General features: G+C 38.1%; 1 protein-coding gene and 1 long non-coding RNA gene across 6 annotated transcripts; one reads left to right on the top strand and one right to left on the bottom strand.

The window, feature by feature from the left end:
• Positions 1-4,949: 4,949 nt before the first annotated feature.
• Positions 4,950-8,247, bottom strand: LOC143304410 (uncharacterized). Its single transcript, XR_013061098.1, has 2 exons — positions 7,038-8,247; positions 4,950-6,838 (listed from the first exon to the last, which is right to left on the bottom strand). It is a non-coding gene; the product is annotated as an uncharacterized LOC143304410 (long non-coding RNA).
• A 2,803-nt stretch (positions 8,248-11,050) lies between these two features.
• LOC143304409 (uncharacterized) lies at positions 11,051-27,534 on the top strand. 5 transcript variants are annotated; one of them, XM_076626869.1, is made up of 8 exons: positions 11,059-11,671; positions 16,469-16,553; positions 16,894-17,045; positions 17,131-17,272; positions 17,591-17,692; positions 19,427-19,494; positions 19,886-19,984; positions 27,399-27,521. In XM_076626869.1, exons 5-7 carry the CDS (start codon positions 17,672-17,674, stop codon positions 19,980-19,982), a joined length of 186 nt encoding a protein of 61 aa, XP_076482984.1. In that variant the 5' UTR covers positions 11,059-11,671; positions 16,469-16,553; positions 16,894-17,045; positions 17,131-17,272; positions 17,591-17,671; the 3' UTR covers positions 19,983-19,984; positions 27,399-27,521. The 5 variants fall into 5 exon arrangements, 3 of the variants coding, with proteins under 3 accessions (XP_076482983.1, XP_076482984.1, XP_076482982.1); XM_076626868.1 differs by lacking the exon at positions 17,591-17,692 and having other exon boundaries at positions 11,051-11,671; positions 16,894-17,022; positions 27,399-27,534; XR_013061096.1 differs by lacking the exon at positions 16,894-17,045 and having other exon boundaries at positions 11,052-11,671; positions 27,399-27,524.

Here is a 27,534-nt window from a genome sequence, read left to right as displayed (position 1 = left end):
AGTAGAGTTACCGTTGGAAACATTACGAAAGTCATTTTCATTAAGAAGTTTCATACGATTCTTGTATCTATCTCTATATCTTAAAGTTTTAAGGTAACGAGTAGTTTCTCCGTTAATAGAATAGAAAATACAAGATACAGGTAAAATCTATCGACAGTGGCGGCGACGGGTCTGTCCACGACAGTGGTAATCGCAACTCGAGATTGCGCAAGTTCCTTCTCGATCTTATCACGACCGCAAACTATATACTGTACATGTGTATACATTACACGTGCAATACGTATACGAATACGCGTACGCATACACGGACTGTCATGACTATATGTACAAATACATATGATCTACATACGTATGCGCGTATGTATGCACGTACAAGTAAACGAACGAACTAAGTAAATGTTATAAAGACTATGTTAAAGAGAAATTGGCATTAACAGAGAATGTTTTTTAAAATTATAACGTAACGTAGGATTGGATAAAATTTGGTAGGTATTTTCGGCGAGTATCAAAAAGGAGTGAGCAAACATTTTGTTATAAAGAGATTAAATGTTAAAATGTAAAATTAAATGTTGAAATAATTATTAAATGGTAAATGAATGGAATTTCGAAGAAAAATTAAATTGTCAAATATTTATTTTAGATTAAGTCAATGTTTATAAGCCATCTTGTACAATTAAGGTTATTAAGAATATGTTAAACTTTTAAAACAACTCGACTCTTATTGTGATACACAGCTTATCCATTATACATTCTAAACGCACCTATCAACGCACATTTAAATACAACTAATTCGTAAATAATGATTTCTGATATAACTTGTTTGGTTTTAAAAAGCAATAGAAATACAAAGAAAAATAAGAAACAAAGACATCTATATTCGTATTATCCAAATATAAAGAGTCAATATATTGAAATTATTATGGAAAAGTTGATATCTTTTGTTTGGCTGAAAAATAGTTGTTGACAATACCGATATTACATATTATCTAGTCTCTGCGCATGCATGCATACGTTTTAAAGTTAATTATTTGAATAATTTCCTTCTAGTTGGAAATCTAGTTGGAAGAAAAATTTGCAAATGCCGTTACCGTTTGGTCAACGTAATAAAACGTAATAAAACGTAATAAAAATGATTAAAGTTCGTTATTATAATATCGAAATGTACAGGTTGTTTTGCAAAATTTTCTTATTAAAACTGAATATTATTTACATATAGAATATATACATACTATATAATATCGAAACGAATATTTCTTAATTAATCTTGGTCCTGTTTGTTTAAACGGTATTCGATATTTTTGTGAAAACGACGTAATTCCAGATACAGCTAACTTGAACGATGAGAAAGCGTGAAATACTTTAGATTCAAATATATAGCACAGCTGATATTTCAGAGTATTTGTCTTTGTTTATTTTGCGATTTTATCAGAGGTAGAAGGAGTATTGAGGTAGAAGGAGACATCCAAATATATGTTTGCCCCGACGCACACAGGGATATGAAAACGGTAACGCGATATGACAATGTCGATATAGAATGCAGTTTATGCAGTGGGAATAGGTATGCGCGCATACGTGCAATGTGCGCATTACGAAGACAAATCCGTGTCGCGCGAATGGCTTTCGTCGGGTATACGTAGTCGCACACGACACGTACATGAAAAGAGAAAAAGAGAAAAATAGAGATAGGGAGAAGGAGCGTGTACTGGAAACTCCCTGGATCCTTGAGACGTGGATAGGCCTAGTGAGACTTATGAATATTGATGAACCTTTCCCGACGTACTTACTGGCCCGACCGCACCTCGATCATTTGTTGCTACTCGACGGCAATCTTCCTCTTTTCTTCCTCCTATTTGTTTTCACAAAGTAAGTTCTTCGAGCATGCCGCGTACTTATTGCTAGCTACACTTATTCCTCCGCTCATCTACTTTCTTATCCAATCGACTTACGACGATTGTAAACGTACCGCCCCGTGTATTATAAATATTGCCAACAGAGAAGCGTTAAATACGAACGTGCTTCGGTTGCACACGATGATCGTTAATACGAATCCCTTTTAAATCTGTTTGTTTCCCATTGCCAATTTGCTATTAGCATTTAAATGTTTTTGGTGAAAATAAATTAGCCTGAATGATTTTTTAAATTAATCAACCTAACCCCAAGGGGTTCTGGAGGACAATTCTTCGATCTCATCTATATGACGATGAACGATGCGTTTGGAAATATGCAGGATAATAAATCTGTATTTTTGATTCAGCAGATACGCGACTGTAAATGCAATTAGGCGGTGATGTGGACAAGTCGAGGGGAAAGTAACGCAGAAACGCAACATTCCTTTACGTTCCAGTAGAAACGTAAGATACGCGACGTTATAATTAGTTTTTATTTATTTTGGGGTTAGGTTGACAGGACTTGACAGGATTGGACAGGATTTGACAGCATTTGACAGCATTTGACAGCATTTGACAACATTTGACAGGATTTGCCAACATTTGACAGCATTTGACAACATTTGACAACATTTGACAGCATTTGACATCATTTCACAGCATTTGACAGCATTTGACAGCATTTGACAACATTTGACAGGATTTGCCAACATTTGACAACATTTGACAACATTTGACAGGATTTGCCAACATTTGACAGCATTTGACAACATTTGACAGCATTTAACAGCATTTGACAGCATTTGACAGCATTTGACAGCATTTGACAACATTTGACAGGATTTGCCAACATTTGACAGGATTTGCCAACATTTGACAGGATTTGCCAGCATTTGACAACATTTGACAACATTTGACAACATTTGACAGGATTTGCCAACATTTGACAGCATTTGACAACATTTGACAGCATTTGACAGCATTTGACAGCATTTGACAGCATTTGACAGCATTTTACAGCATCTGACAGCATTTGACAGCATTTGACAGCATTTGACAGCATTTGACAGCACCTGACAGTATTTGACAGCATTTGACAGGATTTTACAGGACGCGTGATATAACCTGGAAAAGAAAATTGCGAATCGAAATATTATGATTTACATTTACTTATTTCTATATGAAATAACTTTTTTGTCCAGTTGTAACTCGTGTCTTGCCACACCCTATATATATTTTATATATACATCGGATTTTCCTTTTAAATAAATCATACAACAATAGGGTAGAGGCTGCGAATGTTACGCTATCTGTATATAATGGGAATCATGGGAAGGCGATCTAACTAAGCTATTAGGCGCCGCTACCGATCGTTTTCTATCGGCATCGGCGGTGTGAATTTTGCCGAAGCGCGAAACCAATTGGACGCGATCTCGTTGAGCCAGGCGAAAACAAAATGCGGTACTGTACTTACACGAGACGACGGTAGCTGGCTATTGCAGCCGATGCCAAAGCGAACCGGTTTCCCGATGCTGCTGAAAAATGCTTCTCGACCGGCTATAATAATTTTAATTGACACTCAGACCAGACCGCTGAGTATCCTCGATCGGCATGCATGTACATATAACCTCGTATAAAGTGTCGTATCCAGCAAATGAAAAATGGGCATTGTTCGTATTTTTATGTAATCTTGGTCGTCTTATCTAGAACGTTTTTATGTTTTTCCACCGCTTTCGATCGCTCGCCGATCAACTATCGTAGAATATATCGTAATACAAGATCGATCGCGAAAGCAACGTATTTGAAATTCACGTTGATTATAATTTTTCTTAAAATGATCTTTAGCTGTGAAAGATAAATCCTATCGAATATGTTACATTTTGGCTCGATCGCGGATAACAGTTTTATCTTTAGCGCTGTACAACGCCGATAATATATTAATTATAAAAATCTTGATTGTAGCAAGTATTTTGAAATTTGTTTGGTATTTCGATTTCGATTTCGATTTCGATTAATCGTCGTCCGTAAGTAAAAGGAGAAATCGGAGAATGCTGAGAATGGGTAAAATAAGAGAAAAGAGGAAAAAGAAGAAACGAGAAAACGAGAAAACGAGAAAACGAGAAAAAGGTATATGCGATTAAGGTTAGAAGGCGCGTTCATAAGCGCGCAGCCATGGAAAATATTCCTGTGAAGTTGTTACGTAGGAACGTATGCGCGTTCAACGAGATATTAAGCGTGTACGTATGTATATGCAGTTAGGCCTACTCGAGCTGACTGGCCCGGGTGAAAGGAAAACCCGCGCCTACCTTGCAAGTGAAGCACAGAGAGGGGGCAGAGAGATTCCACGTCGAATCTAGTACTTTTTGTACTTACGTGGAACGCGATTGCAAGGAAAGCTTCTATGAAATACCTTAGTATGCTCATTGTGTAACGTACAGTCTTTGTAAACGTGCAATTATCGCACGTTATCGTTCGGTAGAAGCAGCAAGACAATCGATCGTATGAAATTTTTCGACTCGCTCGCATGTTTCTCCTTGCTCGCAGCTTTAGCGTGTACTTTCTAAGTTGAGTAAAAGTGTTTCTTCTATCGTATTTAATTCTTCTATCGTATTCATTATTAAATAATTCGATTGTTAAAACGTCTGCTATAATTTTAAATATAAATGTTAGTTTCTCACTAAACTATCGACTCAAATATCGACTAGGCTATAAATTTATAAAATGTTGTTTCCTAGCAACCGAGTCTAGCGATTCTCTCGTAGTAAGTCTCTCGGTAACTTTACCATACAATCTGATAAAGTAACTTTAATTTAGATACGCCGATATTTTGTTATTTTGACGTAACAGAAAAATACGTAGGTGAATTAGAAAAAGGATTACATAGGATTACAAAGGATTGCATTGTGCGATACCGTTTGTACCGACATTTGCTTAAAGAAGCGTACGTTTCGAATACGTCAATTCTTTTTACTTTGACATGGCAGAAAAAAATATGTGAAAAAAGTTATATGCGTTCTGTGTACGTAATTTTTGTATTAATTTTTTTATTCATTTTTGTATTCATTTTTGTTCACGGGACGAACGCATTCGTTCGTTTTATATAAATTTGAGTTTGACAGTTTGTCTGATTTATGCACTTCGTAACTCGTTGCGCACGTATATCCTTCTTTGATGTCCGTTTAGAGAGGGAGATATTACGTCGCCGATACGCATTTCCGCGAAACATGGCGTTTTTTTTGGTAATTAAAATTTGTCTCTTGGACCCAACCAATTAATCCGATAGTTTTTAACGATTATAAGAGAATCAATGTTAATAATAAGTTGCATTTGTTGCAAATGTTAATAATAAGTAACGTAGCATTTACGAAAGAAGACGCGTTTCAGTCGCTCGAACGTAAATTAACTTTTGTTCGCGCCAGCGTCGATTAAGAGAAGAGGTACGGGAGGAGGTTGTAACCCTTTTTTCTTTACCTTTTTTTTAAATTTACCCTTTAAAAAGATACATTTGAGGGAAAACTAAACTAAACATTTTTGTTTATATTTCAAAGACCATTTAAAGAATGTTTCTACGAAGGAGGCCTGCGGAAGCTTTAGTCCGACACTGTCTTTGCGTCATTCTGTAAGTTATGAAAATCATTCTGCAGCGTAACGTTAAAACGACGCGAAACGTTAACGATAATCTCTAACGAAAAGTCTGGACGTGGAACGAACGGTGGATGTGCTCAACGATAACGTCTTACTTGGCCCGCGTATTATCAGCATTGACAAGACTAATGTAATAGGAAAACAAACGTGGCTCGTCGTACTTGCTTCTTTCATGGTCATTCTGAATCTTAATCGGGGCCTACGGTATATACATATGTACGACCCGCTCGAAATAGAGCCGGCGTCGTGTACTCTTAAGGTCATCGATCCCTCTTCCGCGTCACCTGCCATCCTCGTATCTTTTATCTAGGCATGAACCTAACATCGATCGATAAGCAAATCGAAAATACCGTAATTATGCGATTTCCTAACTTTTCCCAATTTCCACTTTTTATATTTTCAAATTCGATTTTATGGCGAACGAAGCGTTGTATGAAAAGAAATTCTCTTTTGTATTATCGATTTATTCCCTTTTATTATCGTTTCTATTCGTTCATCGCGAATCATACAGACCCTTGTCGATCGTGCGACATACGATTACATAATCGTGCCGATTAGGGGCAAAATTTTGTTTGCCCTGTAATCGAAAATCGATTCTCGGATATAAAAACACCGATGAATTTTTCAAATTAGCGACAGAAAGTATAGCCAGAAGCTTACTTTTTTTCCAAAGCTTTATTCTATTACCAAATGGACAAGTGAATCGGCAGAGTTCGAGAAACTAACGTACTTTTTAATACACGTTTATAATTCGCATAAAGAGAACGGAGTAGGTACCTGTGGAATACTGATAATCGATACACTCGATCGATAACGAATCTTTGTATATTTACAACCGTAGATGAAATATGAACGTCGTAATTACGCTATAGGACGATTCAGCAACGTTATTCGTTCCACTTGAACGTATTAAAGTTACTTTTTTTTACTAAAGCTTTTACTATCGTTTACTTACTATCGTCCAGTTATAAATAACGTTAAATTCAAAATTCAAGGATTTTATGGTATATCGAAGTATATAGTTATATATAAAAATAATAATAACAAGTATACAAAAATAATTTTATTTCCTTTTGTTAATTATCATATAGGAAAATTTGCATCGTTTGTATGTCTATACACTGTACACTGTACACTGTACACATAAAATACATGTACATATACGGATGGTTTTTGAAGAATGCGTAACTATACGAAACATTTTTCAAGGATCATTTTTCCAGTAGAATGGTAAATTGTGCGATACTGTGCAACGTAACGATAACTTGTATCAAGGATTTATAAATAATTGCGTACGGAAAATCAATCTGCAAGTGAAATAGTAGTACTGTTAATAATATTATACCGCTTTTACCGTATAAAATATTCGATTAGAACGAGGCGGCTGGCTAAGGACGCGATCATGCCGCTCTCTGAGCGGCGGACGCTGAGCGGCGAACGCTAAGCGGCAAAATTGGCATGTGAAACGGTGGCGTTGACTGTATCGTCGCTCCTTCTGCTGCTTACCGTTTACCTCTCTGTATGATCACGGTGTTGGCGGTTCTGCAGTTGGCATCTTTTTCCGCCAAACGTTCGTAAGGCCGAATTTTCATAACCGTCCATTTCCGTGAACAGCGATCCTCGTTTACGGCTTTAGCGACCCAAAATACCCCCGAAAAGACACATCCGAATGAAAAATTGTCCATTCCGTGAGAGAATAATAATTCTTCGTCGCCAAATTAAAACATGTACGCAGATAATCGGACTAAGGTAAAAAAACGACGTGTTTTAACCACTTGACTAATTAACTGCCATTCTTATATCTTGATATATATATATCGATATTTACGAATCGAAACTATACGATATCCGATACCATATCGATAATATGCGTAATACGTATGATATATCTGATAAAATATATACCCGTTCTCGTTGGTTCGTTGCGTTTTATTATACAAAGTCTTCGCTATATTCTTCTATATCGCTATATTCGCTTCGCTAATAAAAGAAAAATTTATATTAGAAGAAAAATATATGAACATTGTATGTAGAGTGTTGGGACAAAGAACAAGTTTCGAAGTCTGCGGATAGAAGCGAAACGGAGAACTTGGAAAATAGGCTGGAAAATAGAGAGAGAGAGAGAGAGAGAGAGAGAGAGAGAGAGAGTGACAGGAACGAGAACGTTTTCTCAATTTCTCGATAAAGGTAAAACGTTATGAGACTGCGTTCGTCCAAATATACGAAAAAAAGTGCAATCCTGGTGCATCGTGGTGGATGGCGTGGTTAAAGTAGGGAGAAAAGACCTTGAGTCGCGTCACGTGACCACGAAGCTGCATGGGAGTTGGGTAGGGCGGTTGCAGAGGGCCTTGACCTTACCGTCGGCGTCGCAGCCATAGTTGTAACTACCATCGTCGTGGCCTTTGCGAACATCCGAGAAGAGGCCGATATAGCCGCGTGACGCTTCATTTTCCTACGGTTTAATTCTTCCCGTTCTCCCGCTCGTTGGTTACACCAAAATTTCCACTCTTCCACGATATCCTACCGACTAGTAGTTACCGCTGTACGAAGCAATGTCGTCCGTTCGTCGAACAGATGTTTTTAAAAACTTTACGAGTCACAAGTTAGTAGTATGAAAAATATATACAAGATCGTATACTTGAGATTTCAAGTGTATAATCTAACTTTACGTAACGTAACGTAACGTAACGAAAATAGAATTAAATTTTATGCGAACAAAATTATGTATAAAATTGGTAATTTCTATAGAAATAAAATGAAATTTTCCCCCGAGTCGCATAGCTTTATGCGAAATTCAACGCGCGAGCGAAAATTTATTAATTAATTAATAAAAAGCATAGAAAATTAGCTAGAAAATTAAATAGAAAAATAGTCGGTCGTAGTATGTTTTACAATGTTTCTTGTCGCTTTCTCGCTTTCTCGCTTCATTTAGCGAATAGTTCTTACGGTATATGATGCATATTACGTTACGAAGGAAAGAAAAGACTTGTATCATGAGTATTTCTGGAATATGTTCAAGGACTGAACGGTAATTGCAAAAGAAATAAGGTAATACGAAATTTATCGGTAATATGAAATTTAGCATATACGCGTAGTTAGGAAAGTTATTTTCTTTTTATCGTACGATTCGGTCCGTCCTATCCGCCACAGTCCGAAAACTATATTTTCTGAAACTGTATTTAAAGATAATATCTTCCGTAGAAAATGACAAAACCGAAACAATGTTTTTTTCTCCTTTCGTATCTAATTAATAAATAATCTCGTATAAAGATATATTATACGTTTTTGTGTGTGTGTGTGCGTGTGTGTGTTTGAACGATATCGCAAATTTCTTCGCATCTTGGATAAATATTTGGTCACTGTGATTTACAATACTCGATTTACAAAGTAACCATGGTAGTTTTTAGTAGGTATTAAGATTAAGCGATTTGGAACGAATTAACGACGAATTGGAGGTAACGTTTAAGCGATAGCGTTTTTCACGAGAAATCAGCGTATTATAAATTTGCGTCTGTTGAAAGACGTAGCAACGTGTTGCCTGGACATACGTAATTAACGGTATTGACGCATCCAGAGTATCACGCGCATCCACGTTCTGTAACGGACAAAGAACGGAATTTCGTATAATAATTTTTGTTTTCCCTTGCTCGGTGCATTATATCGTGTTGCATGATCGCCGAGTTACAAACAAAAGATACGAGTACGAAGCGCGTTTATGTTTCCGCGCGAAGGTCGATCGATGGTTCTGCGGGACCGGAAGTGAACGGGATGAATAATGTACGCGCTCACAAACTCTAAGTCGGACTCTTTGTTAATAAAACGCCTAATATTCACTGGCCGTAAGGCGTTACTCTTTTCGTCGATGAGATCGCAAGAAAGAATGAGTTTCCGTCCCGATGATGCCACAGAGGAAAACCATAATGGGGTGTGTCTAAGGACATGAGGATTCGTCGAGGATAACCTTCGTTTATCAAGTAAGGGAAATTGGCGTTGCTGATAATTGGTCAATCTCCATATCGGTGGTTAGAAAAAAATGCTAGCCGCTCTCGAAGGAAAGTTGCTAGTGGGAGACGCCGCTCGTTGAAAAATATGTCTCCCCTATCTTCCCGTAGTTGGGACAAAGACTGTTTGTCTGTTTGAAGGACTTTAGTTAACTATACCTTAAGATTTATAACGGGCCCTCGAGCTAGCCGAACATGTACTGCGGAGACGCATCGACATCTGGCAATCATCTTACTCGAAGAATAGGGTCTGCGTGTGACGAGCCACGGGACAGAAACCGTTGGAATGTTTACTGTCGCGTGTCGCCACGAATATTTCTTTTAAGGAGAGCTATAGAATTACTCCATACCTTTGTTAGGCAAAGCGTTCATCCCGTGACCGCGGCTACGTTCGGCAACTGACTGTCGCCTCGAGCCCAAGCTCACTATCACCAATCTCGAACAATTACAATCGGATTGAATAACTACAATTGTTCAGTTACAGCTATAGTAGACTCTAGGTTACAATGTTGCGGGATTATCCAAAATTCCAAAGGCTCCGGTGTTCTTTCATCTCCGACATATATAAATTTTCGTCAATATTGTACTTAAATTCTTGAATATTGATCGCATACGGTCGATAGTATTATCAATACCTGGTGTTATGTCGCGTAAAACATCTGCACTCCATCCCTCGCTGCTGAACAGCCAACGGTCCACGTACCGTCATTCAGGCCCTCAATAAATCTAAGGACCCACCACAATCCTTTAACTTCTAACTTCATTGTTTCAACACATGTTTTTCAGTTAATCTGTTTGTCCTGGAGGATTTTCAAATTCTAGAAGTTGTTCAGTTTATGGCTGGTATTTAGAAAAGTTCTTGGGTTTATTATGTGCTCTTAAAAATTACGGAGAAAGCGGGTAGTGACCTAACAAAAAATGCGGTTATTCGCCTGACAGAAAATCCGGGTTTTCGCTTAAACAATGTCACCAACTAGCAACATTGGTAGGGGGGTTCCTTTCCCTCTTATCTCTCATTAACATTGACTAGAACCAATGGACATCGCAGATCGTCGCCCTCACCTTACTAACGAAAAGTGTGAGCAACGAATCCGGTCTCTCCGTTCAAAAAACCACACCCACACCGAGCTTTCCTCCGTAATTGCATGAGAGCGGAAAGTCAGTCAGTTCAATTGCTATCAGTTCTGCCCGAGCAGTCGAGTTATGCAGACGTAAAAACTAGTGCCTCCGTAAGCGCGACAAGAGTGAAAGAAAAGGGACCGAACCAATCGATGATGGAAAACACCCAAAAGATGCCAACAATAAGAATACTAAACAAAGGAGAAACATACGCTATAAACAGGGCAGTAGACCAACAGAGCCCAAATAAACCAACAAGTTAAGTACAGAACTGCTCAAATACAAACGAAATAGAGATGGAAATAATACAAAAAGACGACGAAAAGAACAACATCAACAAGGATCTACCACAACATAACGAAAGCTGGAAGACTGTAACTCCCAGGAAAAAAAAAAAAAAATACAAACACAAACGATAGGAGGACTACAGAAACAGAAAAACAACAATGGCTACAATAAATTCCTACACAAAACTCCTTCAGCTCGCTGACAGAAGAAATGGACACAGGCCCTACAGAAAAACCAAGAACACACCCCCAAGCCACCACCAATCTACATAGACGCTAAAATAATAGACCCCCTCATTGACCTGCTAAACAGCACGGCAGGAAAAGAAAACTACACCATTAAACAGATCAAACTGGATCAAGTAAAAGTACAAACTAATACCCCAGAAACCTATAGGAAAGTGACAAAAGCGCTAAAGGAAAGAAACGCTGGGTATCATACTTACCAACCCAAATCTGACAAAAGCTACAAAGCAGTAATCAGAGGTTTACACCCTAAAACAAATACAAACAAAACATGCGAGGAAGTGGCCAAGAGCGGAGCCAATATATCGAATATATAAAATAGCGCGCGTTACTATACGACACGCGTTATAACTGCTATATCGTATCGCAAACTCGCATATCGCTCAGCCGTTTTCCGACACAACGATAATAGACCATGTTTAAAGAAACGTACGCATGATGGCTGGATCGTCGGTGAAGATGCGCGCAACGAGCAGCAGACGACAAGGTAGGCACGCAAACCGATCTCGACCTGTTCCTCTGGATCGTCCGAGAAGCAGGCAACGTCTCTTCGTCGCTGTCGCTTTCCGTCACCGAATTCCCATTTCCAGCGCGACTCTCCCTTCCCCCTTTGCTTCGCTTGCTCGAGAAATTCTTCTTCTCTATGCCGACGGTCGTCGACGAGGTCGAGCTCACCGACAACGAGACTGCCGACACGTTCGTCGACGAGCCGCTCGTCAACGAGACTCCTCGCAAACGAGACACCAGCTTTATGTCCAAGCACAACATCTTTCCACTCTCTCTTCTCTTTCCTCTTTAATTTCCCCCTTTAAATAGTTTTCCCGCCATCTTTACCGATGCACAGTTTCCGTTTCCGTTTCCACGATCTCGTAATTGCTCGAAACAGCACTTTTCTTCTACTCGAAATGTTCACCTTTAATCCGATCCGGTAAAAAACGTCCGTCTTATTATACGCGAGATATTAACGTGTACAGCGTCATTTTCCTACCAAAGCCACAGCAACGACAGAAAATCGTAGAAAGCACGTCGTACACTTTCGTCGTGTGCGAAAACTTAGCACACTGCAACCTTCCGATAATACGTCGATACCGTAGCTTCCCCCGTAGCTCTGTTACGTTCTTTGCCTCTTTCAAATCGATCGCTGTATTAGATACGTTACAAACGATTACTATGTTCAACGACGAACAATACCAACTTAACCACCGATTTACGCTAAGAAGATCGTAGATTTACCATTTGCAAAGGAAAAAGAACGTTTGTTAATTTCTGAATTCTAGTTTCTTCTTTGCTTCGTCTCGTTTACTAAAATCAGCCAGTCAAGATATTATCTTCGTATCGATGTCGTAGAATGTAAATACTTTTTGTAAGAGCGTACAAAATATCGAGCAGAGGGCAAACGGATAAACGAATACATTGTTCAGAGATGTCGAATCGATCCGATTCGAGGATCGTTTCCGAAATTTCATTATTTAATTAGAAAGAAAGAGAAGGTCGATCGATAACCAGATTCGAATTCCCTTGCCTCGAATCCGTATTTCCAGAAACAGAGTCGGAATTACTCTGTCAACACCTTACCACGGCCAGTATTCCGTTCGCATAATTATAATAATTTCTCGGTTCATCCTCATTAAGAGCTACAACGAATTCCAATACTTGGCCAGCGTAACTGTAGCCACCAACTGTTGCAACGGCTACGAAAAGTATTTGTACGTCCTTCTAAGTATTACAGCATTTACTATTTTATTACTATTTAATTGCGCTCGAATATACAAAGTTTCGTATCTTTACTCGTTTAGTCGTATGTATTTTCATACGACAGCGAGAAATTTATTTTCCAAAAACGAATTCGAACGCTACAAAGCGAGCGTTAGCGAGTTTTACATTTCATTCCGATTTATACGTAGATGCTGAATTTTGTATATACGTAGCTGGAAAATCGCTCGAGGGCGAAAGATGCGACAATTCCGAACAAAAGTAGCAAAGTAGTAGCAAAAGTAGCAAATGTAACAAGAAATCTGGATAACAGTCTAAACTACAGCCTTAAACAGAGATCTCCGAGTATATAACGAACTTGATACCATCGCTAGTTATCCGTTGAAAGCTTCGAGGTTCGTAGCATTGGTGCCAAGTTGCGTGATTTATTACCATCGACAAACCACCTTTTTTAAACATGCTGGCTGCCGGACGCGCGCGGACATCGATATCATTGACCGAGTTTCCCTGTTCCGCAGGTCTCTAACCCTTTTGAAGATCGTGGCTACATAATGGAAAAGAGTACCGACGACACTGACCGAGTCCCTTTGCCTTTGCTCTCCTCTCACTTTTTGCTTAACCAGATCTTTCACGTTGAACGAAGCGGCAGTCGATAGGTTGATTTTAATAATCAGACTTCACTTCCTCTCTCTCTCTCTCTCCCTTTCACTCAGCTTTGGCACGTTGAAGCTCGGTTATCGCGCCTGGATTGTAAGCGCCCTCCTCCTCCTCCTCCTCCTCCACAAAAAAAATGCGTCCGATTATTCGATGTAGGAAAGTAAGAGAGATAAAAAAAAATGTACTTCTATTATCGATAATTGACAAGAGAGATCTTTTTCTCACAGTCTAAAAGATATTCGATGCTGAATCGGTTAATATAATTTCTGCCTTTCCACTTCTTCAACCCTACGATTTTTCTCAACGCGGGATCGAGCGTTCGCTTGACTGTAAAAAATTTCATTTTCAATTCGATTAATTTTATTTATCGATCGTTATCGACGATAGAGACGTGCGCGTGTTTTAAGAACGAACGAAGAAAGAACGTTTTAAGGATCGATATTACTTCGGTATTCACGATATCGATATCAATAATTTTCACTTTTCGTTATTAATTTCCCAACTATTTCAAATGACACCGTATAATTCGCAAAAATATCGATCGTCTTGCAACAACAAAGCGTCGATCCCTTCGTTTTTTCTCCCCTTTCTCGTAAAAAAAATCTTCAAAGTATCAAACGGGCATATACTCGTTGGTTAAATACACAAAAATTCAAATCTTTCGTTTACGAATTTCGTAACGTTCTATGCAGTTTCGTTCACACTGCGAAAAGTGCCAAGATCTTCGGGCAATCGTTTTCAATACCTATTTTACGATGCCCTTTTCGTCCCATTGCGACCACCGTCACCATTATTTGATCGTCGAACGACTCTAAAACGAATCGATCTCACATTATCTTCCAATGGAAAGGCTTTCTTACAGCCTCATACCCGTCACATAGCCACCAAACAGTTTCATTATCGATGATTCTCACGGTCGATCATCGACGATCAACGGTTCGTTCGAGCGTAATAGCTGCACATAGCCACTGTCGTCGAGTTCGTGTCCGGACGACCTTGATCTCGGCCGTCGTCGATTCAGCCTACGTATCGTATCGATGGGAAAAAGAAAAACGAAAAGGCGCGGATAGAAAACGCGAGTGAAACGATAACACACGGTAGCAGTGACGTTACCGCGTCGGTAAGCACGAAATCGATAAATTGTGACGAATCGATCGAGTATCGGATGGATGAAAAATCGAAGAATTTGCCACGGGTCTCCAACCCCTACTGACAGAGTCAGGACACGACCCTTTCCGAACGAGGATGCAGCGAGTCACGATCAGAGAGCAAGTACTCTTACTAACACGGCGACTCGACGACTGGCGCCACGTCGTCGAGCTCATTGGCTCTCTTTCGCGACCCTCCTCTGACGCCCTCCGCCCCTCTCCAAAGAGATCTATCTCGTACGCTTTCTGTCTTACCGCGGTGGCTTCGTTCCTTTTCTGTTCGCGACCTGTACGTGCGTGCTCTCTCTATGCATACGCCTGTCTCCTTCTACCCTACCAACCGACCTACGTGACGGCGCGGCGACGCGGCGACGCCGCACCGCAACGCGCTCTCTCCCTCGCGTTTTATATCGGCCAAACTTTTTATCCTCCTCGAATTCTGCGCTTTACACATTTTTCCAGCATTACATATAGATTGAATTAAAAAAGTTGCTTAAAAATTATACCGCTATTACTATACTATGCTATGCTATGCTATGCTATGCTATGCTATGCTATGCTATGCTATGCTACGCTATGCTATGCTATGCTACGCTACGCTATGCTATGCTATGCTATGCTATGCTATGCTATGCTACGCTATGTGGAAATAACATTTTTAAAAACATCTATTTACTTTGTCAATAATATAATTCGCATAGTATAATTCTTAAGGCATTGTAGCGCGAGATTCTTCTGCACTTACGACAGATCTAAAAGCGAAGCGATCCATAGAACTTATATAATATGCAAAAATATCGAAATTATCCAAAGTATACAAATTATTAGATGAAATAATTTTCTATCTAGATTACATCTTTTTAATTATATTCGGCAAAATATACAATGTTATAAATATTCGATATTGCTTATTTTATTATTAATAAGCCCAATAAGCCGAACGAGCTTGAAACCAACATTTTAACTGTTTTATTATGTTTATTTTTAATATAACATAGAAACAAACTAACTTTAAGTTATAAGATCAAATAAATTATTTTCGAACAATTTTCCACTTTAGTCGACTGCTTCAAACGAGTTATGATAACGAATAATACGGATATTTTCTTCTGCCTATTTCTTTCATTTTTTCCCTTACTCTAGTTAATTGATACTGTACTTGTTACTGCAATAGCAGGTATTATGGTGTTGTTTTTGCGAATATAGTTCTATGTATTAATTAGCCAATTAATATCGGAGAATAATTGGAGATAAGATCGAAATAAGATTGCGCTTCAGGGTATAATTTGTTTAATCTGGAATATAAAAATATTAGATATATGTATGCATACTTGATTTGCAAGTTGCTATTTTTTTAAACATTTTCGTTGCCAATAACAATACGTATATATTAATAATCAGATACTATGTATATTATTATTACTTACTACTTTAGATGAATGATGAACGATAGTTTGGTTTATTCATTGAGTAAGCTCGGTGGTTTAGTTCATTATTCTTTACCTTCGGCGTACACAGTTATTGTTTGCACCGAAGGGTGGCGTTAAATACTCCGTCCTAATCAATCGATCCAAGCGTTCAATGACGGCCATTTGATAAAACAATTCTCTCTGCGGTTAAGATATTTTTGCAAAAGCATTCTAGTTTCTTTTATACCAATCGTAAGATATCGAAAATCATTTATCTCTCCTAATTAATTCCTTACCTACAGTTAAACTAATAATTTATGATAATTACTCTATTCATTTATATCAATTTATTCATAGAATGTATTCATGGAATCAAGGGAGCAAGTGCAATTTAGATCAAAGCCAACCAGTTTTCATCATCCATTGATGCGTGCTACCATTGGTAAGTCGCATGGTTTCGTTTCTTCGACGATAAGTTCAATGTTCATGTATAATTATTTGGAACCACATGCTGTACCTATTCTAATTGATAAATTTCAATACATACGCCGTGAGACACCGTGGAATGCGTGCGTTTTAGCCTTAATTATTCGTAAGATAGATTAGTCTATGTTAAGAGCATTGTGAGCTCATCGTGTACAATGATACTTATCCATCTTGCAAGGAAAATTAAAATTCTATTCTCTTTTTCTGCCGAAACACGCGTCCATTGATTTTTCCGAAAGATCGCAAACTCGTTCGTTCGTGCCGTGATTTTTATTTGATTTTCCGATTGATTGCAGATTCTCTTTGGCTTCTGCCTACTTTTAGGGGCACATACAGCGTCAGTAGCTTCATTTTCTTTCTCTCGTCCCAGGTTAGACAAATGTGTCTTTGATGCCGAATGCAAACCAGTGGGGCTACGAATTATCGTACGATGTTTATAAAGATCGATGTAATCATTGTGTGAGATATAGATATTGCGCGATGTATCCTTTGTTTGAAATTTGGAAAGATTCGTGTAAGATCGTTTTGTGTAGATCGTTTGACTTTCCGTATCTGCTTGTATCTCCGTCATCCTTCCCACCACGCCACTTTGGAAGCTGCTCAGCGAAACTAAGGTGCGACGAGTCCATTCAGTCGTCTTCTTTTCTATCGATAACATGGATCACGTTGCGTCAGGTTTGTAACCTATTCTAACCTATTAGCGGCGTCACTTCTTCATTACTGTCATTACTATATTTTTTACTATCGTTTATATCTCGTTATTAATATCGTTTAATCAATCCACGTTTATTTAACGATTTGTCGAACATTCAGATAATGAAATTAGGTGGTTTTCTGAAATTTTTTGTTTGTATCTCTCTTTAATCGTCTATTTACAAAATGATACTGTTACTGGTAGCTTGTATCGTAAGCTTTCGTAATAAAATCGTTATTGATCGTTTGATCGTATTTTCATGTAATTATTTTATACATTTCTAGTTTGTTTTTGTGCAGGTTATCGATCGATGGCAGGGATAATATAGAAGTAACAGGAATATTAATATATGGACGCAACGACGATCAACGATCAGTCTGATGAATTTTCATGGAAATCTGGTAACGTTTAATTTATTTTAACTAAGACAGCTGTGTATGAACGGTTCTATTGCCTTTTTATTCGAGCATGGGTAACATTTGATATACAATTTATGTCTACTTTAAAATATACTTGATACATATTTCATAATAGATCGTTTCGTAATTATTTGGAATATTAAAATGAAAGTAAATACGATTAAACAAATCACTTTTTTTCATTCAAATATATGAAATCATTCTCTTATTTCAAACGAACTTGTAACAAATTATTTTATTGTTTCAATGTAATTCATAATGTAGAATCCTTGATAATTTAACGATAGCTTCGTGTAGACAGTTTGAAACATAGAAATCTTAACAATAATGGCTTTAACTATATCGATAGGTATTGTAACACACTAGGTATTGGTATATCGAATTCAAATTATTTTTCTATATTACGTGAATTTGCTATAGTTTCGGTCATATATTGCAACTTTGTAACTTGTGTCTTTTTCATAGAGGTGGCGCGCAAATAGACTGAAATACTTCAAAGCAAGACTTCGCGCGCGTTTCTCTAGCATTCTTTAAGCATTCTTTTAGTTGTGAACTTTTGAATTCTTGGAAATATTTTCGGATATTTATAACACGCGACCGTTGTGTGTTAACTATGTTTCGTGTTCTAATAACGAACATTCGTGGTATGATTCTCGCAAATGAAATGATCGATTCCCTATTTCGGTTAGGACAATAGAGGTGGTTATATGAAGTATTACACTGAGATAACGGTTTACAATTCGCACTTTATTCCAACAATTTTGTAGAGAAGATAGTTGAGCTGGTGCGTATAGATAAGTGAAGTAGGTGACTGATCTAAGGGTGGAAACCCGGTCAAGAGATGTCGACTGTTCTAAAGATGGAAAATCAGTAAAGTTCGGTGACGATGCTATTGTCACGTAAAATAACAAAATAAAAAAGGAATTTGAGGTAAAAAATAAAAAAAAGAAAACTTTATTTTTTTTCTAACATCAATACACTTTACAATCTACTTCCGAACTCTAGGCGTGACTTTCTAAGACTGACTCTTACGATTTTACTTTCAATCGGATTCGATTACTTTCTTTTGTCATCCCTCAACATCCCCACCGTCCATGCATTTGCTAGGCGTCCGCGATCGTTGCCACGTGCTCTTTCTTCTAGAACCTTCGGTGGAAGGACCGTTGGGATGTTGATGGTTCATTAGGCACTTCAGCGATATACATTGTCGCCGAGTGCCGCCACATCTTTATCTCTATCTCTATCGTCAGTCCGTCGGATTTGAAGTATGCCGGTCGTGACACTATGGCGGAGGAAGGCTAGCGATGGGTGTGTCTAGCGCACGGGACCATCGGATTTGTAGATGACAGTTTTGACTAGGAAAGTGAGGGCAATAGTCATTGCTTCTGATTGGATGAGAAAAAGGTTGGTGGGCAAGGAAATGTTCTAACCGCCCCGGAGAGAAAGTTGCTAGCCGGAGACACCGAACGTGAGAAAAACCAACTTTCCCGTATCATTCCGTAGTAGACAATAAATTTAAGGAACACTTGAAATAAAAGAACTATGAAAATGCCAAGATTTATGGTGGGTCCTGAAGACTATTGAGGGTACGCAGTAACGATGCGTAGACAACTGGCTGTCATGTTGCCCGCGGATTGGGGCCTGGCTTGTGTACAGAGTCACCGGACGTAACATTATGTATTAACGATATAAACGATATCTTATGTTTTGTTGTAGACATATCACAGCTTCAACTTTTCCGTCTTCTTTGGGAATGTTCTAACAGTGGCTCAGAAGCCAAGAACGTAAGTATCTTTACATATCGTACTTTAATTATGTCTATTCTGTATATTTTGTATATTTTGTATATTTTGTATATTTTGTATATTTTGTATATTTTGTATACTTTGTATATTTTGCTTTGAACGCTATTAATTAAGGAATACAATTTGATTAAAAACTTGGGAGGTTAGGATCTTCTCGGGTTATTCTTCTATTAAAATAAAAATAGTGTTAGTTAAAGCCTTAATATCGAAGTGTAAAACAAATAACTAACATATTTCAGAAATTATTCTAGATTTTAAACTTTCATATCAGAGTTTCAGTTTTTGTACCTATCGAAGTTTATTAGCATTTCAATCTTTATTATTAGCAAAGTTACAAATTCAATAAACTTGCATTTTTCATTATCTCCAGCTTTCCAAATAATCAGCAGTCATTCATCGTGTTTTGTTCTGCTGGGATAGCACGGCAGTTCGATGGCGTAACGCTTCTGTTCCTCTGTTCCTCCTAACGGTGAGTCGCATGCATTTCTGTTCCTCCGGTCACTCAATCGTGTGATAGGATGGAAAGATGCGAATCGGCGTGGGGTTGTATTACGTAGAACTTTTTGCGAGCATAATGACCGCGGATATTTTTTAAACTCGTGAGTAGTAACATTTTTCTCAAATCTTTATTTATTAGTTCAGGATAGGTCTTCTCGCACATCGCGATTATAATAATTAGTTTTTTAATAGTTAGTTGAAACATGTACATTTGAGAATATACTCGTGGTACTTATAAATATGTATATTAATATTCGGTAGAAATAGACAAGTATCGACACGAATATACCTGTGTCACATAAATATGTCGGAGATGAAAGAACACCGGAGCCTTTGGAATTTTGGATAATCCCGCAACATTGTAACCTAGAGTCTACTATAGCTGTAACTGAACAATTGTAGTTATTCAATCCGATTGTAATTGTTCGAGATTGGTGATAGTGAGCTTGGGCTCGAGGCGACAGTCAGTTGCCGAACGTAGCCGCGGTCACGGGATGAACGCTTTGCCTAACAAAGGTATGGAGTAATTCTATAGCTCTCCTTAAAAGAAATATTCGTGGCGACACGCGACAGTAAACATTCCAACGGTTTCTGTCCCGTGGCTCGTCACACGCAGACCCTATTCTTCGAGTAAGATGATTGCCAGATGTCGATGCGTCTCCGCAGTACATGTTCGGCTAGCTCGAGGGCCCGTTATAAATCTTAAGGTATAGTTAACTAAAGTCCTTCAAACAGACAAACAGTCTTTGTCCCAACTACGGGAAGATAGGGGAGACATATTTTTCAACGAGCGGCGTCTCCCACTAGCAACTTTCCTTCGAGAGCGGCTAGCATTTTTTTCTAACCACCGATATGGAGATTGACCAATTATCAGCAACGCCAATTTCCCTTACTTGATAAACGAAGGTTATCCTCGACGAATCCTCATGTCCTTAGACACACCCCATTATGGTTTTCCTCTGTGGCATCATCGGGACGGAAACTCATTCTTTCTTGCGATCTCATCGACGAAAAGAGTAACGCCTTACGGCCAGTGAATATTAGGCGTTTTATTAACAAAGAGTCCGACTTAGAGTTTGTGAGCGCGTACATTATTCATCCCGTTCACTTCCGGTCCCGCAGAACCATCGATCGACCTTCGCGCGGAAACATAAACGCGCTTCGTACTCGTATCTTTTGTTTGTAACTCGGCGATCATGCAACACGATATAATGCACCGAGCAAGGGAAAACAAAAATTATTATACGAAATTCCGTTCTTTGTCCGTTACAGAACGTGGATGCGCGTGATACTCTGGATGCGTCAATACCGTTAATTACGTATGTCCAGGCAACACGTTGCTACGTCTTTCAACAGACGCAAATTTATAATACGCTGATTTCTCGTGAAAAACGCTATCGCTTAAACGTTACCTCCAATTCGTCGTTAATTCGTTCCAAATCGCTTAATCTTAATACCTACTAAAAACTACCATGGTTACTTTGTAAATCGAGTATTGTAAATCACAGTGACCAAATATTTATCCAAGATGCGAAGAAATTTGCGATATCGTTCAAACACACACACGCACACACACACACAAAAACGTATAATATATCTTTATACGAGATTATTTATTAATTAGATACGAAAGGAGAAAAAAACATTGTTTCGGTTTTGTCATTTTCTACGGAAGATATTATCTTTAAATACAGTTTCAGAAAATATAGTTTTCGGACTGTGGCGGATAGGACGGACCGAATCGTACGATAAAAAGAAAATAACTTTCCTAACTACGCGTATATGCTAAATTTCATATTACCGATAAATTTCGTATTACCTTATTTCTTTTGCAATTACCGTTCAGTCCTTGAACATATTCCAGAAATACTCATGATACAAGTCTTTTCTTTCCTTCGTAACGTAATATGCATCATATACCGTAAGAACTATTCGCTAAATGAAGCGAGAAAGCGAGAAAGCGACAAGAAACATTGTAAAACATACTACGACCGACTATTTTTCTATTTAATTTTCTAGCTAATTTTCTATGCTTTTTATTAATTAATTAATAAATTTTCGCTCGCGCGTTGAATTTCGCATAAAGCTATGCGACTCGGGGGAAAATTTCATTTTATTTCTATAGAAATTACCAATTTTATACATAATTTTGTTCGCATAAAATTTAATTCTATTTTCGTTACGTTACGTTACGTTACGTAAAGTTAGATTATACACTTGAAATCTCAAGTATACGATCTTGTATATATTTTTCATACTACTAACTTGTGACTCGTAAAGTTTTTAAAAACATCTGTTCGACGAACGGACGACATTGCTTCGTACAGCGGTAACTACTAGTCGGTAGGATATCGTGGAAGAGTGGAAATTTTGGTGTAACCAACGAGCGGGAGAACGGGAAGAATTAAACCGTAGGAAAATGAAGCGTCACGCGGCTATATCGGCCTCTTCTCGGATGTTCGCAAAGGCCACGACGATGGTAGTTACAACTATGGCTGCGACGCCGACGGTAAGGTCAAGGCCCTCTGCAACCGCCCTACCCAACTCCCATGCAGCTTCGTGGTCACGTGACGCGACTCAAGGTCTTTTCTCCCTACTTTAACCACGCCATCCACCACGATGCACCAGGATTGCACTTTTTTTCGTATATTTGGACGAACGCAGTCTCATAACGTTTTACCTTTATCGAGAAATTGAGAAAACGTTCTCGTTCCTGTCACTCTCTCTCTCTCTCTCTCTCTCTCTCTCTCTCTCTATTTTCCAGCCTATTTTCCAAGTTCTCCGTTTCGCTTCTATCCGCAGACTTCGAAACTTGTTCTTTGTCCCAACACTCTACATACAATGTTCATATATTTTTCTTCTAATATAAATTTTTCTTTTATTAGCGAAGCGAATATAGCGATATAGAAGAATATAGCGAAGACTTTGTATAATAAAACGCAACGAACCAACGAGAACGGGTATATATTTTATCAGATATATCATACGTATTACGCATATTATCGATATGGTATCGGATATCGTATAGTTTCGATTCGTAAATATCGATATATATATATCAAGATATAAGAATGGCAGTTAATTAGTCAAGTGGTTAAAACACGTCGTTTTTTTACCTTAGTCCGATTATCTGCGTACATGTTTTAATTTGGCGACGAAGAATTATTATTCTCTCACGGAATGGACAATTTTTCATTCGGATGTGTCTTTTCGGGGGTATTTTGGGTCGCTAAAGCCGTAAACGAGGATCGCTGTTCACGGAAATGGACGGTTATGAAAATTCGGCCTTACGAACGTTTGGCGGAAAAAGATGCCAACTGCAGAACCGCCAACACCGTGATCATACAGAGAGGTAAACGGTAAGCAGCAGAAGGAGCGACGATACAGTCAACGCCACCGTTTCACATGCCAATTTTGCCGCTTAGCGTTCGCCGCTCAGCGTCCGCCGCTCAGAGAGCGGCATGATCGCGTCCTTAGCCAGCCGCCTCGTTCTAATCGAATATTTTATACGGTAAAAGCGGTATAATATTATTAACAGTACTACTATTTCACTTGCAGATTGATTTTCCGTACGCAATTATTTATAAATCTTTGATACAAGTTATCGTTACGTTGCACAGTATCGCACAATTTACCATTCTACTGGAAAAATGATCCTTGAAAAATGTTTCGTATAGTTACGCATTCTTCAAAAACCATCCGTATATGTACATGTATTTTATGTGTACAGTGTACAGTGTACAGTGTATAGACATACAAACGATGCAAATTTTCCTATATGATAATTAACAAAAGGAAATAAAATTATTTTTGTATACTTGTTATTATTATTTTTATATATAACTATATACTTCGATATACCATAAAATCCTTGAATTTTGAATTTAACGTTATTTATAACTGGACGATAGTAAGTAAACGATAGTAAAAGCTTTAGTAAAAAAAAGTAACTTTAATACGTTCAAGTGGAACGAATAACGTTGCTGAATCGTCCTATAGCGTAATTACGACGTTCATATTTCATCTACGGTTGTAAATATACAAAGATTCGTTATCGATCGAGTGTATCGATTATCAGTATTCCACAGGTACCTACTCCGTTCTCTTTATGCGAATTATAAACGTGTATTAAAAAGTACGTTAGTTTCTCGAACTCTGCCGATTCACTTGTCCATTTGGTAATAGAATAAAGCTTTGGAAAAAAAGTAAGCTTCTGGCTATACTTTCTGTCGCTAATTTGAAAAATTCATCGGTGTTTTTATATCCGAGAATCGATTTTCGATTACAGGGCAAACAAAATTTTGCCCCTAATCGGCACGATTATGTAATCGTATGTCGCACGATCGACAAGGGTCTGTATGATTCGCGATGAACGAATAGAAACGATAATAAAAGGGAATAAATCGATAATACAAAAGAGAATTTCTTTTCATACAACGCTTCGTTCGCCATAAAATCGAATTTGAAAATATAAAAAGTGGAAATTGGGAAAAGTTAGGAAATCGCATAATTACGGTATTTTCGATTTGCTTATCGATCGATGTTAGGTTCATGCCTAGATAAAAGATACGAGGATGGCAGGTGACGCGGAAGAGGGATCGATGACCTTAAGAGTACACGACGCCGGCTCTATTTCGAGCGGGTCGTACATATGTATATACCGTAGGCCCCGATTAAGATTCAGAATGACCATGAAAGAAGCAAGTACGACGAGCCACGTTTGTTTTCCTATTACATTAGTCTTGTCAATGCTGATAATACGCGGGCCAAGTAAGACGTTATCGTTGAGCACATCCACCGTTCGTTCCACGTCCAGACTTTTCGTTAGAGATTATCGTTAACGTTTCGCGTCGTTTTAACGTTACGCTGCAGAATGATTTTCATAACTTACAGAATGACGCAAAGACAGTGTCGGACTAAAGCTTCCGCAGGCCTCCTTCGTAGAAACATTCTTTAAATGGTCTTTGAAATATAAACAAAAATGTTTAGTTTAGTTTTCCCTCAAATGTATCTTTTTAAAGGGTAAATTTAAAAAAAAGGTAAAGAAAAAAGGGTTACAACCTCCTCCCGTACCTCTTCTCTTAATCGACGCTGGCGCGAACAAAAGTTAATTTACGTTCGAGCGACTGAAACGCGTCTTCTTTCGTAAATGCTACGTTACTTATTATTAACATTTGCAACAAATGCAACTTATTATTAACATTGATTCTCTTATAATCGTTAAAAACTATCGGATTAATTGGTTGGGTCCAAGAGACAAATTTTAATTACCAAAAAAAACGCCATGTTTCGCGGAAATGCGTATCGGCGACGTAATATCTCCCTCTCTAAACGGACATCAAAGAAGGATATACGTGCGCAACGAGTTACGAAGTGCATAAATCAGACAAACTGTCAAACTCAAATTTATATAAAACGAACGAATGCGTTCGTCCCGTGAACAAAAATGAATACAAAAATGAATAAAAAAATTAATACAAAAATTACGTACACAGAACGCATATAACTTTTTTCACATATTTTTTTCTGCCATGTCAAAGTAAAAAGAATTGACGTATTCGAAACGTACGCTTCTTTAAGCAAATGTCGGTACAAACGGTATCGCACAATGCAATCCTTTGTAATCCTATGTAATCCTTTTTCTAATTCACCTACGTATTTTTCTGTTACGTCAAAATAACAAAATATCGGCGTATCTAAATTAAAGTTACTTTATCAGATTGTATGGTAAAGTTACCGAGAGACTTACTACGAGAGAATCGCTAGACTCGGTTGCTAGGAAACAACATTTTATAAATTTATAGCCTAGTCGATATTTGAGTCGATAGTTTAGTGAGAAACTAACATTTATATTTAAAATTATAGCAGACGTTTTAACAATCGAATTATTTAATAATGAATACGATAGAAGAATTAAATACGATAGAAGAAACACTTTTACTCAACTTAGAAAGTACACGCTAAAGCTGCGAGCAAGGAGAAACATGCGAGCGAGTCGAAAAATTTCATACGATCGATTGTCTTGCTGCTTCTACCGAACGATAACGTGCGATAATTGCACGTTTACAAAGACTGTACGTTACACAATGAGCATACTAAGGTATTTCATAGAAGCTTTCCTTGCAATCGCGTTCCACGTAAGTACAAAAAGTACTAGATTCGACGTGGAATCTCTCTGCCCCCTCTCTGTGCTTCACTTGCAAGGTAGGCGCGGGTTTTCCTTTCACCCGGGCCAGTCAGCTCGAGTAGGCCTAACTGCATATACATACGTACACGCTTAATATCTCGTTGAACGCGCATACGTTCCTACGTAACAACTTCACAGGAATATTTTCCATGGCTGCGCGCTTATGAACGCGCCTTCTAACCTTAATCGCATATACCTTTTTCTCGTTTTCTCGTTTTCTCGTTTTCTCGTTTCTTCTTTTTCCTCTTTTCTCTTATTTTACCCATTCTCAGCATTCTCCGATTTCTCCTTTTACTTACGGACGACGATTAATCGAAATCGAAATCGAAATCGAAATACCAAACAAATTTCAAAATACTTGCTACAATCAAGATTTTTATAATTAATATATTATCGGCGTTGTACAGCGCTAAAGATAAAACTGTTATCCGCGATCGAGCCAAAATGTAACATATTCGATAGGATTTATCTTTCACAGCTAAAGATCATTTTAAGAAAAATTATAATCAACGTGAATTTCAAATACGTTGCTTTCGCGATCGATCTTGTATTACGATATATTCTACGATAGTTGATCGGCGAGCGATCGAAAGCGGTGGAAAAACATAAAAACGTTCTAGATAAGACGACCAAGATTACATAAAAATACGAACAATGCCCATTTTTCATTTGCTGGATACGACACTTTATACGAGGTTATATGTACATGCATGCCGATCGAGGATACTCAGCGGTCTGGTCTGAGTGTCAATTAAAATTATTATAGCCGGTCGAGAAGCATTTTTCAGCAGCATCGGGAAACCGGTTCGCTTTGGCATCGGCTGCAATAGCCAGCTACCGTCGTCTCGTGTAAGTACAGTACCGCATTTTGTTTTCGCCTGGCTCAACGAGATCGCGTCCAATTGGTTTCGCGCTTCGGCAAAATTCACACCGCCGATGCCGATAGAAAACGATCGGTAGCGGCGCCTAATAGCTTAGTTAGATCGCCTTCCCATGATTCCCATTATATACAGATAGCGTAACATTCGCAGCCTCTACCCTATTGTTGTATGATTTATTTAAAAGGAAAATCCGATGTATATATAAAATATATATAGGGTGTGGCAAGACGCGAGTTACAACTGGACAAAAAAGTTATTTCATATAGAAATAAGTAAATGTAAATCATAATATTTCGATTCGCAATTTTCTTTTCCAGGTTATATCACGCGTCCTGTAAAATCCTGTCAAATGCTGTCAAATACTGTCAGGTGCTGTCAAATGCTGTCAAATGCTGTCAAATGCTGTCAAATGCTGTCAGATGCTGTAAAATGCTGTCAAATGCTGTCAAATGC

Source organism: Bombus vancouverensis, unplaced genomic scaffold, assembly GCF_051014615.1.
Source record: "Bombus vancouverensis nearcticus unplaced genomic scaffold, iyBomVanc1_principal scaffold0034, whole genome shotgun sequence".
NCBI lineage: Eukaryota > Metazoa > Arthropoda > Insecta > Hymenoptera > Apidae > Bombus > Bombus vancouverensis.
Note: the sequence above shows the minus strand (reverse complement) of the source record. Positions and strands in the feature narration are given on the sequence as shown.